General features: G+C 41.5%; 1 protein-coding gene across 2 annotated transcripts in view; it reads right to left on the bottom strand.

Moving 5' to 3' along the window:
• Positions 1 to 5898: 5898 nt before the first annotated feature.
• Positions 5899 to 13919, bottom strand: part of AOPEP (aminopeptidase O (putative)) — a 772742-nt gene continuing 764721 nt past the window's right edge. For both annotated transcript variants that reach the window (XM_029617464.1, XM_029617473.1), the window contains one exon: positions 5899 to 10076. In XM_029617464.1, coding sequence (XP_029473324.1) covers positions 9936 to 10076 — 141 coding nt within the window. In that variant the 3' untranslated portion in view covers positions 5899 to 9935. The remainder of the gene's footprint in view (positions 10077 to 13919) is intronic.

The following is a 13919-nucleotide window of genomic DNA, read 5'->3' as shown; positions in this document are numbered from 1 at the left end:
TGTATTTTGCGGATTTTTGATGTGAGCAACAGTGTATAATTGTTTTTCCCCCTTTTCTGTAAGGTCTTCTTCTCCTGAGAGGCTTAGGGAAGGGTTTGGTTTGAACTCTCTAAGGTCAGATTGCTCCTTTCTTCTGTGTAGGTTTCAAGGGGGGCTCACCACTCACCCTAAGAATTGTGTTCCATGTTTCATTGCAGAGAGATGAGGCTGCAGCTCCCATTTTTAATCCAACGGTTCTTCGGGGGGGGGGGGGGGGGGTGTTTCTTAAAGTGTTTAGCTAACCTTTCTATGGATTGTAGAAACAGAATTTGGCTGCAGATCTGGTCAGCAATTTTCCTTTCTGGTACTAATTTGTAGGGGCTTGGAATATTTACAGACATCAGGATCTTTCTGTAAGAACCAGTTTCAGTATTTCTTTGCTCTGTAACCTCTTTCCTTCTCAGTTTATTGCTTTTCTATTTTCTTGAATGAGGAGCTTCCGGGTAGCAACAGCTCCTTATGATTCCTCCATATTCATTAAGAACATAATAATGTGTGATACTGGGTAACACCAAAGGTCCATCAAGCCCATTATCCTGTTTCAAACAGTGAAAAATCCAGGTTACAAGTAGCCGGCAGGATCCCAAACTGTAAATAGATCCCATGCTGCTATCATGCATTGATAAGTAGTCACTATTTCTTATGTCTACTTGGTAAATAATAGTTTATTGACTTCTCCTCCTGGATTTTGCCCAAACCTTTTTTAATCCCAGCTACACTGTCTTAACCACATCCTTTGGCAATGAATTCCACATCTTATGCAGTAAGTGAAAAAGAATCCTCTCTAATTTGTTTGGAATGTGCTACTTACTAAGTTCATGGAGTGTTTTCTAGTCTTTGTATTTTTTGAAAAAGAGTAACTAAATGATTTACATGTATCTATTCTATTCCACTCATGATTTTATAGATCTCTATCATATCCCCCCCTCAGCTGTCTCTTCTCCAAGCTGAACAGTCCTAACCTCTTTACCCTTTCCTCACACAAGAGCCATTCTATCCTCTTTAACATTTTGGTCATCCTTCTCTGTACCTTTTCCAATGTAACTATATGCTTTTTTAGATGCAGCGACCAGAACTGCACACATTAGGCTGGTATTCCTTTTTGTTAAACAATTAGATTCTTTGTTCTATGCAGAGGTCCAGCTTCTATAGCTAGCCTGTTGAGATGGCTCAAGATTATGATAGCGTCAGTATATTGCTCAGGACCATTTGGACCCTGGGTTTGCTCATGATCAATCTGCTAGAACACAGTCTTTTCCTCGGTAGAAGGTTTAGTTCCCATGTCTGTTTGACTTTGTAGGACCACTGCTTGGTTGCCCTTGCACTCGTTTGATGATCATTTTAGTTTGCTCAGGGGGGTACAAGCCTTGGCAGCCCTTACTTTCCCCTTCCGAGCTTGTTGGGTTTTGGTACTTGCCACTTGTATTGACTGGACTGGTACAGCAGGATGAAATGGAAGGAGACATTTTTACCTGTTAATTTTCTTTTGATGGATCCTGCTACACCAGTCCAGGTTCCTCCCAGGATGTTGGGCTGTATTAGGCAAAGATTTTTGGATTTCAGGAGAGTAATTCTTCTGTCTCAGCTTTTGTTTCGTTTCCTGTCCTTCCTTTCATTAGGAATTATTTCTTTTCACAGATTGCAGACAGGTTGTGTGTGCTGTAAGTGGATTTCTCCAAAGACATTTTATTTTTGAAGTTTATTTTAAAATGTGTTTTTAAATGTTATGATCTGGTCAGTGCTTTGTCATAAGAATACATGATTCTGCCCCATGCTGCATCACCTCTACATAGTACTGATGTCACAAAGGAAAGCTGTGTGCTCTGGCTCCATCTGCTGGTAGGGGGACATAACCCACTTATAATTGACTAGACTGATGTAAAAGGATTCATGGAAAGAAAATTAACATGTAAAATTTTCTCCTTCCAAACTTATATAGTAAAATTTCCCTTCCAAAACAGCACTAACTGAAGGACTCAACATCCTACCCAGGGCTGGAATTAAGACAGAGTGTCATAGTGGGAGCACTTTGAAGCCATGCCGGCACCTTGCTCCAATGCAAATAGAAGCAGGATTCTCTTTGTCCTAGAAAGTTGGTGCTTTTGAAATCTAGCAGCCTAGGCAGTTGCCTATGTCTAAATCCAGGCCTGATCCTATCTATGAAAGGCGGTACTGCAAATAGTACATTGGGTCCTAGGATTTCAATGTATTTCCTACTGGGGAAACAGTTAGACTACTACAGATCCCTATATTGAAACTTAAATTAGTAAAATACCTCACCTTTGTCACACACACATGCAGAACACAGACCAACATCTAATACAGAATAAAGAATCACAATTTAGAAATAGAAAAATGTAGATAAAAACTGAACTGAAAATCCCAAGCAGCCAGATTCTGCATGTAGGGCAATACTGGAGAAAGAGAAACAGAACTGCACTCTCTCCTATACTTTGCAAAACAAAGAAATAAGAGATACATACTGTATTTTCCAAAGCTGACATATTCCAATCACTAAACAAAATATGTTTTCTACGTTGGCTGACTGAGCATTTTATTTTTTTCAAATTGTGTTGGTTCTAGCCTTTTGTTCTGCTTTCAGTGTCTTTCACTTCTCCATTTTTCTTTTCCAGGGTTTCCTTTCCACTTTGTTTCTTGTGTCTCCTCCTGTTTGCTTCAATTCCTCCCCTATATCTTCTCACATTGATCTTTTCCTTTCATCTCATTTTTCTGTCTGTTTGCTTATAGCTTAATTTTTTCCCCTCCAGTTCTTGCTGCCTTAGCTTTACACCTCCCTAACTCTCCCCTCCACAGCAATCTCCAGATATGACTCCATTGCCCTTACTCCCCAACTGCAATCTCTTTTCTGACTCTTCCTTCCACACCATCTCCAAGCTGACTCTCTACAACATCCTCTTTCAAAGTTTTCTATACCAATCTCTGACATTTTGTTTTACAACTTCCCTCACTTCTCCCCATCCTACTTTTCTGATATCTCACTGTCATTCCCAATCCTCAAATTGTCCCTATTTTCATTCCTCACCTACCTACCAGCATTTATCTTCCAATCGCACCCACCTTCCTTACCCTTCTCTCTCTCACCTCCTCCTCCTCCCCCATTCTTACACCTTCCCCAGTCTTCTGTTCTGCCATTTTTCACCCCATCCTTTGTCCCCCATTTCCACCCTTTGTACTCAACCCAACTCCAGCTCTCATTTTCTTTCTTCTGACTTTCAATTCTCACCAACTCAAGCTTTTTTCCTATTACCCTCTCCCTTGGTTCCAGCCCCTTTCTTCTTCCATCTCAGATCCTCTCTCCTCCTTATCCCTAATCTCCTTTCCAGTTTCCTTCATCCCCATGTCCTCTCTCTGTGCCCTTTCCACCATAGATTTGGTCTGCTCCACCCTAAATCCCCTATGCAATCTCAACCTTCCTTCCACTCAAATAGGGTCTTTTCTTCCATCTGTGAGCCTTCCTTCCTCTTTCCTTTACATTCTGAGTCCTATCCCGGTTCTTCTCTCCCTCATACCATCTTGAGTCACCCCTCTCTCTAGCCGCCCCCACCCCACTTTCTTCCTTTTGCTGTCCCCCAGTACTCTATATACAGTCTCCCTCAACCAACCCCATTTACGGTATCCCTCTCCATGCCAACACTACGTACAGTATCCATCTTTCTCTATTGCTCCATATGACATAGGCCTCCTGCTCTATGATCAAGTTCTGTACTTTCTATCTCTGCATCTCTCACCTCTCTCCGTAGCTGTATGACCAGCTAGTCTTTGGTCTCCACCGCAGGTAGGAGTGGCACTTGGTAACATAATAAATGGAGATGGAGTAACAAATTTGTTTGTGAAATTTACAGATATTACTAAACTAGGTAGGGTAGTTAAACCACAAGCTGATCGTGTAAAACTACAGGAGATTCTAGACTGGGAATTTGGGCATTCAAATGGCAAATGGAATTTAATAGTCAAGTGTAAAGTGCTGCAAATTGAGAGAAAAGAACATAAGAACATGCCATACTGGGTCAGACCAAGGGTCCATCAAGCCCAGCATCCTGTTTCCAACAGTGGCCAATCCAGGCCATAAGAACCTGGCAAGTACCCAAAAACTAAAGATACAGTTTTGAGTGCACACTCTGGCTGCTGTCAAGAGAGGGATATTGGAATTACTGCAGACCACATGCTGAAACCATTGGTGCAGTGGCCATAAAAGGCAATTGTACGTTAGGAATAATTTGGAAAGGTGCCAATGAGAAATCTGAGATATTATCATGTCTCTGTATAGAGTTCTGGTGCAACCACACCTGGAGTATTAAGTACTGTTCAGATCTCCCTATCTCAAAAAGGATGTTATGGAGCTCAAAAAGATACAGAGAAGGGCAATCTCATATATGGCAAAAACACATAGGACATTTTAGTTTGGAAAAAAGATTTGAGGGGGGGGGGGGCTGACAGAGATTTACAAGATCAAGAATGGAAAACACAACCCATAAGCAAGCAATTGTTTATGTTGTCCAAAAATACTAGGACTGGGGTCTCCAATGAAAATATAGGCTAGCACTTTCAAGACAAACACAAGAAAGTATTTAGTCAGCAGATAAACTGTGGAATCAGCTGTTACCAAATGTAGTCACAGCAAGCGGCACAGTAACATTCAAGATGACTCTGGATGCATTCTTGGTAGACAAGAGCATAAATGGATTTTGGAAATTGAATGGGAGCCAAGTGGCTTCACATTTTTATAGATCTACAGCGAACACTTAGATGAACTCTGGTTTTCATTTGATAACTCTAGGGCCACTGGCCTAGACAGGATGCTGGGCTAGATGGACCACTGGTCTGACTAAAATTGGCTAGTCTTATGTTCTTAAGGTTGCCACTTCACCCCCACTTGCTGATTGAGGGAACAAAGATCCAAATTTAAAGAGTTTTCTCCTCACTTTTCTGATGTGTCAAATTCTAAGAAAACAAACCCCCCAATATTTAATATCATATCTTTCTTTTTTTCTTTAAAGAAGAGATTCAATTTTGTGTCATGTCTATATTTTACACCCACTGTTTTCATTTTTCTATTGAGCCTAACATTAAGCAACATAATCAAAATGAGTAGGTCAGAAGAATAAAGCTAAAAGCTTACTTTTTTTTTTTTTTTTAAACAAGCAGATGGCAAGAATTAAGTCATGCCAAGTTAAGTCATTCATGTTTAAGGATTGGAGCCCAATGCGGAAACCTGTCATGAATTTTACCAATTATAAAAATGAAAATACATGGTCTGATTACAGCAGACATCTTTTGTTTTGGAGGAGAGGCACTGCACTGTTTACCTTTGTTCTGAATATTTCTTATGGATGTTTAGAACACATAAAAGCTGACAAGCTTGTCAATGAAGTGTTTTCTTATACCCTAATGAAATATGTTATGACTTTTTAAAAATTTCTGAAGACATCATCAAATCATGGGATTTTCCTAAAACTCAGTGATCAGATCGGACAGATCCAAAGATGGGAACTTTTCTAAAAACCACAGACACCAGGATAAGAGCAGACTGTTAATTACAATGAAGAGAGTGCAGGCCCCCAATTCCCAAGAGATAAAATACAGATAGCCTTCAATAAGAAAAGAAAACCAAGAAATATCACTACAAAAAGAGGGAAGAAAAAGCAAGAAAAAGGAAACTGACAAATATTCTAGTACTGCAATTTTTAGCAGCCAGACCAGTTAGAACGCCCATGGATATTCTCAACAGCTGCAATTAGTCATATCAAAGACCACTGCTACAGAGCATATAAACTTACCACCAATGATCCCATGCAAACAATATTTTCCAAACTATATTTTATTTTACTTAACTGTCAGTCAGGTCACAGTTTTACAATCTAGTCATCTTCAGACAAGAGGTACACAGTATATACAAATATTTTTTTTTTTGTCAAGGCAGTCTGTGTACTTTACAAAATGGGTGTCTCTTATTTTGCTCAAGGGCCCGACTCCTGTTCCTGCTGAACTGAGCCAGTATGTAAAATAAGAACTGATATCAGCTCAGTAGGCACAGGAGGACGGGTCCATCAACAGCCTGGAATGGCAGCAAGTGTAAATGGCAGCTCCAGCTCAGACATGTCACATGCTGCAAGCACAAAAAGTATAATGAGATTGCTACACTGCAAACAATGCTGCACAGTCAGAACAACTTTAATACAACTTATTAAACCATTAAGGATGCTTTAAAAAAAAAAAAACACACATTGCATTTGGTTTAGAATAATAAGTGCAGAATCACGAACAATGTATTTTTAACTAAACATTTCACAGAGTACAGTAATCATACAAAGTAAGGTTGAAGACTGATTAATTACGGGGTGTCTAACATTGTACACAAAACTGAGTGCTTTTCTGTGCGTTCCATACATTCCTGGTTGGTCTCCTTCAAGTCTCCTCCCCATCCTTTTGCAAAATGGATTTTGCACAGGCGTCTCCTATAGACAGGCACACCAAGAAATACATCTCAACTGGTGAGCTCAATCTGTCCAGGCAGGCTCAGGCTTCATCAAAAATGTTCCCTCTCACCCTCTCTTCAGGTGCAGAACTTAGCCACTGTGAACAAAGAGGAAATCAATCACTGTTCACCAATCAGCTAAGCTCTGCACCTCGTTAGAGAGGTCAGGGTCCCAAGCTCGGAAAGCATCAGCCAAGCTTCTCTTGGGTGCACATTTGTCTTGATTGCAAGCAAAGTCCTTTCCAACTGACTGGCTGCAGGCTCTCCTGCGCGACCATGCCCTTTTGAGCTTCTGGACGAGCAGTCTTGGCCATAGCTGTGTGGTAATCCCTGGCAATGTGATTTTAATCTTAAATCACAAATCAGCATGCCAGGAACCCAAACAGCTACAACACTATGAGCAAACTGTGCAGTTTCTTCTGTCCCGACATTTAAGAAGCTAGTCCATTCAAGTTTTACATCCTGGTATGCCAGTGCTTTTTTTTTGTTCCATATAAAAGATAGACCTGATGGATTTTTTCCTTTTGTTTTACAATTATAGTTTCTCACTTAGTAACCAACTTAAAAATTCAGACAAAATTATAGAAATAAATTTCATACTTCAGGAAATGTGTATGTATTTGATTCTGAGATGTTACCTAGTAATCTATCAACTACACAGTAAGCACCACATTATCATACTGTCTTTTTAGAAGGCATATGTTGGGATCAACCTTTGGATACTGAAAAAGAAAACAGACACTGCTAAGTAGCATAGACTTTTTCAAAACTAATATCATCTCTGTGCCAGAGGTAGGTTACTAATAGACTTGTCATAAAACAATACAGTAGTATTAAGTGTGGCTCCTGCTTCTCATAATCCTCATTCTACTTTTTCCTTCAAAGAGGTTAAGAGTTGTGAGAGAGGTTAATTGTTGCTGTAATAGTGCTGGGTTGGAGCTAGACTACAGACGATCCACTGGAGCAGAAAGATGATATATGCCTTTTGGCCTCAACTGTATTGTTAATAGCCGGCAGAACTCTTGTGTCCTGTTTCTGTCTGTGACCCCTTTTGGTGTAGTACTCTGGGTCATGATGCATGGGGCGCTGTGCAGGGGCCACAGGCATCCATAAGAGCTGACCGAGGAGATACTAGAGGGTGCTGTGGTGGGGCGGTGTTGGCACCAGCAGCTGGGGGGTCTTGGATCTGGCAGTTGGCTGTATGTGTTGAATGGGCAAGGGACAGAGTAGGAAAGCAGCAGGGTTACCCGAGCTGTCAGGTGGACACTGGCAGCCGCAGTAGCCGGCCAAGGAGATGCTAGAGGGCACTGTAGTGGTGTGAAGTCAATGTCAGCCGCCAAAGGAGTGGTCAGCTCTATGCATCATGCAGGCTGAGGAGAGCCTGCTGCTAGAGGGCATTGTGGCACGGAAAAGCAGGTAGTGGCATCTGGAGCTCGGGGACCTGTGGCCAGTCACAGAGAGATGGGCAGCCTGGAAAGGGGAGACTGTTGAGGGAAAGATTGCCAGCCTCATCTGTACAACTCCTGGGTGAATAGCTTGACATTTCTTTTTCCCACAGTCTTGTCCAAGATGTTACTGGTGTTATTACAATGTAATGGATTTATGTAGCTTTCATTTTGTTTTTTGCTTGAAAGCATCCCTGTGGCATCAGTCAGAAACAGTCCAGCTGATCATGCAGAAAGAGGACTGCTGGCCTTCCTCTCTGCTGCACTACCAGGTAAATGTAACTCCAATGTGTCACGGTGCTCCAAAAACCAGTATGCAAATATAAAACCAGCCACTGCAGCAACCCCTCTGCAATGTAAAAAAAAAGAAAAAAGGATTAAAATTATTTTGCTGGTAGATGGCTGCAGGGGAAACTAATAGAAAACTATTAACTGGTAAGAATCAAGTTCTGGACAGTCTTCATTCTTTTCATGGGCTTGTTGCCATCTCCTTGTCAAAAAAAAAAAAAAAAATGTTATGTTATGCTATAGCTCCCTCTTCCATGGCCAGTTCATCAACACCTAGGACTTGGTTAAAAAAAAAAAAAAAAAAAGTAAAAGCATTTTCATTTAACGCAAACAACTCTCTATCTTGACAAGCCATCTTAGTGCAGTGACCTAGGTAAAATCCAACAGCAAATGATATATTGATCAAAAGCTCAAGCACTCTACATATTTATCAGTTCATTTATCTGGTTAACATCTGGTTAACATAATAAAAAGTTGAACTCATTCAATTATTTTGGAAATGAAAGATTGCCCAGCTCTGCGGAGTCTTGTCTCTGTTTTGTTGTCTGCTACCTTATCCTTGAATGAGCACTCAACAGTTTGTGCCTACTGGCTCCAAGACCAGCTTACACCCACCACTAACCCTCCTTTTTCTGGCAGTGGTGGTCACATCCCACTAGCAGAACAAGACCTTTTACAAAGAGCTCATTTCTCACCCAGCTTGTCCTTCATAAGTTAGGCTTTCTTTCTCTCTTCCTCTCAACATAAATGCCACTTAAGGCAAATGGATTCCAATGTGCAGCATTCCAAGACATGTGGAGGCTTGAATCAGGAGAGAGGCAGGATTCCCACTGAATCCTAAATACTGATTGATGTTTGATAAGCCCGATACCTATACTAGAAATCATCTGTAAAGCTGTGCGATCGAGGTAACGCTCTGTTCTTTCACTAGGCAACTTTCTGTGGCATGATACACCGAAGATCTTCATATCAAACATAACAGTCTACAATGTAGAGACCCCAAAAGGTTACCTCGGGGTATCCAAGCAGCTTGAAAGAGCAGAACGTCTCACTGAGATGTTCGGGTTTTCAGATTTAAAAAAAAACAAAAAAAACCCAGGAGGTTTACGGTTGCATCGGAAGCAAAGCATTGCGTTCCAAGGCTTCTAAGGATGGATCCCGTCACCTGCGCTAACAAAACTGCTTCCTCGGACTAACATGCAAATAAAGTCAGACACAGATAGAAATGCGGAAAAAAAACGTTCTGGCTAGATTTTTTTTTTTTTTAAATTAGAATATGAGAGTTCACACTTACAAATAAAAATCAGACTTACTACTAATCACCTCAAGTCAGAAATATATTGAAAATATACTGCTTTGTTCTGAATCTCCATGCTTATGTCCCCCACCTGGGAGATTCACTTTGGTCTCAGGTCAGTCAGCAGGCTAATTAAGCCTTAGGAGAAAGCTGGTGGTATCATTTATATATTTTTTTTTTTACTGTTCAAAAGGACAAAACTTGGAAAGTTTTTTTCTTTCATGGTGGACTATTTCTTTTCTCAAATTTTAGTGACCTAAAATTAAAAACCACAGGTGTCAAAAGCAAAGGAACATCTTGCAGCAATTGGCTATGATCAGTTACAACAACAGGCTGTGTGGCAAGGAGGGTAGTGAGGAAAATCAGCTCCTTAGAATAACATTTCTCCCACCACTTTTGCAGATGATACATCCATTTGTTCTCGGATTACAGCAAAGCATCTCCGTGCCAGCTGTTGCTGCGTGATATCCTTGTTCACCATTAACTCTCCATAGAGATACACTCCCATGGCCTGTGAAGGGAAAGAAAAACCAGAATGTTCCAGTAACAAACAGAAACTGTTTTGCTTGCACTGAAATGGAGAAGACATCTTACACTTTCACCTCTCTCTCTCCCTTAGGTAAAAAAATAAAATCCTTTTCCAAATCTTTAAGCATGTATTATTTCGCAATGGCAGTGCTTTTCCACATCAATCTTCCAAGTACTCCAAAACAGTTCTGATTTTCAGGATAACTAATATGCAAATTACTCTGGCTAGTAAGCCAAATGCATGTAGGTAGATTTCCTAAGTATTTATTATGAAGATCCTGAAAATCAGACCTGCTCGGGGGTCTCAGGTGCTGGAGTAGGGGTGTAGCCTAGTGTTTAGAGTAGCGGGCTAGGAACCAGGAAAACCAGGATTCAAATCCCATAGATGCTTCTTGTGATCTTGAACAAGTCATTTCACCCTCTACTGCCTCAGGTACAAATTTAGGACTAGATTTACTAAGCCGCGATAAGGCGATATCATGTTAAACAGCATGGCACTATCATGCAATATCACATGATAGACTTGAAGATTCCCTCCACCTATGGAAATAAGCTGCTTTGCATACATTTGCATGAATGAAATTGACTAATACATGCAAAGCAGCTTATGCATAAGCAATACTATGGTAATAAAGCAGATAACTTAAAAAAAAAATCAGTCCCATTATTTTAGCATGTTTGAGGGGAGGTGTAGATATTTTCCCAGGGGAGCATCAGGATGCTAACGCTGATCCCAGATGGCCCCACAGGAAAATTAAATGGCCAAGGTGCCTGACAACACCCCCTCAGTTAGTCAAATACCACCCCAGGGGTCTTCTGAGGTGCCATCGTGCAGTAAGACCCTGAACCGCGGTGCCATTTTTTGTCATACATTTGTGTTACAGTACTGGTAATGAAAGAAAGAGGAAAGGGGGGGGGAGGAACAGGAGAGTTTTCTGGCTGAGGTTGCCTGCTGGCAGGGAAGAGAAAGAGGTGATGCTGGACAAAGGGTGAGGGGGGGGGGGGTCAGACGGATGTTAGACAAGGAGTGAGGTCAGAAAGAGGGGTTCAGGAGGCATGTGAGACAGAGCTGGGGGGGGGGGGGAGAGGCGAGTGTCAGGGAGAAGCTGGACAGAGGGTGGGGAGTCTAGGTTGGGTGGAAGCAAGACAAGAGGACGCGGGGGATTATAGAGGGGTCACAAGGATGCTAGGCAACAGGAGGAGGGGGCAGAGTCAGGGGGATTCCAGCAGGCAGAGGGAGGCAAAGGAGAGAAAGAAAAAGGGAGGGGGGGGGACACTGGATGGGGGCAGGTGGAGAGGGCGATGGAAAAAAAAAATGCCATCTCGGATGCTCTTGCTGTTTTGTTTCGCTGCCTTCACAGCTCTGGCATTTTCACCACACAGGCAGAGGAGCAGGCAGCAGCGACATGGAAAGGGGGCACCAGGTAGGACCACTGAAAGCAGCCCGACCCTCCACAGTTAAGGTTTGCAGAAAAGTTGGCAAGCAAGCATCTAGGCTGGTGAATTAAACATCTTGGTTTATCTAGTCCAGCAGGTCCTTACTGTGAGAGAAAAGCTCTGTCCAGGGTCCGCGTTCTGTTTGGACTGGCTAGGATGACCACAGTCATTTTGACTTTACCAATCAGGACCTTCCTTCTATTTTCCTGGTTTTCTCCCAGCCCCCATTTTCCATGTATAGACCAAGAGCCACAGTGACTCCCCTACAGCTGAAAGAGCATGTGTAGGGCTGAACCATTCAGAAAGTCAGCCCTTTTTCACAGGGACACAGTCCTTGGTTTTTCCTGGACTGGGAGTACTGCTATCTGAGCTGGTAATTCCAGCCCACTGCTTCCTGGTCAGCCACACAGTGAACCATCTCAGAATCGTGTGGGCTATTTCAGCATACTTTGTTATTAAATATATAAAGTGCAGGACTTTCAGCAGATCCTTTTCAATTGTACTGCACGATGTGAACCATATTTATGAGAACACAGTTTTTACACACTGTGAGCTGTTTCTTCACAAAGGAATCTGGAGCCGGCCTTGGGCAAGAGTGCTGACAAACGTCAATGCGGTTTAAATGGAACAGGATACCTTTGACAAAGGAAAAGCCTATTAAATTGCAGAATGCTCTAGAAACGTTAGTCCCAAACTGGATTAAATAATTCAGCTAGCATTTTTTCCTAGACTGTTTGCTAGCCACATTATTTCCTGAGCTGGGAGGGGGCAAGATGTTAAAAACTTTTGATTTCGCACGCAGTAATTCTACACGGCTTGTTCATGCACAGACTGGAGTATAACAAGAACAAAAAAAACCAAACCCTAAAATAAAAGTAAATAAAAAATAGAGGAGTCTCCAAAAAATAGCCATGTAAAAATTATTTAGCTACAGTTTCAAAAAACTGCGTTCTTTTTTCCTACCAAGCACAAAATACACTAATCCTTATTTGGCGTGGCCGCTGCTCTAAATATACTGCTGTAGCACGAAGCTCTTAATATGGAAGTGAAAGATATGGGTGTGGCTCTTATTTTTGTTCTTCTCTTCCCCACCCTATCCACACACCCCCTCCTAAAAGGGGAAAGCTGGAATGACATTTAAGAATAATCTGAAACAATCCACCTTTATAGCGTGACTGGCCCTCAAACGCAGCTAGTAAAGAATGTTTATGAAGTTAAAAAAAAAAAAAAATCATCAAAAAGTTCTCGCCCTTTCCAAGCAGCACAGATTAAAGTTGGGAGCTTGCTGTAGCTGGTAGAACTGCTCCTGAGGATTTGATGTTCGCTCCCGGGAAAAGAAAGTCAAATCTGGAACAGAACATTCACAGCTCCGTACAGCCAGCTGAGTACTGAAAGCGTTCAAAAAAAATAAAAATAAAAAAAATAGATCTAATTTAAGTATGCAAGTATTTGTTCCAATATTTTTTTTTTAATCAAGGAAGTTACTCAATTACCACTGAATCATTTTTCCTTTTTATAACTCGTACGTGCATGAAATAAAGTGCTTGAAATGTGGGGCCGCCTTTGGGAGGCGATGGATTTGAACAAGGGATGCAGGCAACTTGGAAACAATTTACTTAAACATTTAGGCCTCCCTTAAGGGTTTTGGGGAGGGTTTGTGGTTGTAGCTGATATAATGGGAGACACATCTACTTCTCCCTATAAGGATAAACAGATTTTTATTTTCTGTGCTGGTTACAACAGGCCACTCAATATATGCTTGTAGTGCTAGTCCTGCTGGATTTTGTATAACAGAGTACCCAGGGTTAGAAGTCAAAACCATAGAAATCACAAGAGGCGGGTGGCCCCATATTATAGATTAACCAATTTATTGAGGCACGAGCTTTTGAGGACAGAGCCCACTTCTCTCAGATGCATGAAGTGTAGTAGGGAGGTATATCACCCACCCCCTTCTAGCCCTATACATTTTACCTTCCTCTGTACTACATTTCATGCATGTAACAAAGTGGATTCTGTCTTCGAAAACTCATTCCTCAATAAATTGGTCAGTCTATAAAAAGGTGCCACTCGCCTCTTGTCATTTTTGCCACACCAGACTAACACAGCTATCCCTGCGAAAATCAACAGATCTGCCTTCATGGCAATCCCTGCTTTTCATTCAAAACTGATAAATGGTCACCAAGTGAAAACAAAATAAAAAAAGAATGAAACAAATTTAAAATGAAAAACCTTATGTGCAGATTAGTACCTTAACTCAGAAGAAGCTGGAAGCATTCAGGCCCTGCTCTCTTGCCAGTGCTGCATCTCAGAGGAAAGTGGCCCATGCTTACCACAAGCATATGGCTGGGTTACCAGATTGGTTTTTTTTTGCCCCCAAAAAATCTGACTT

The sequence above is a fragment of the Rhinatrema bivittatum genome, chromosome 1 (genome assembly GCF_901001135.1).
Source record: "Rhinatrema bivittatum chromosome 1, aRhiBiv1.1, whole genome shotgun sequence".
Classification (NCBI taxonomy): Eukaryota; Metazoa; Chordata; class Amphibia; order Gymnophiona; family Rhinatrematidae; genus Rhinatrema; species Rhinatrema bivittatum.
This window is presented reverse-complemented; position numbering and strand designations above follow the sequence as displayed.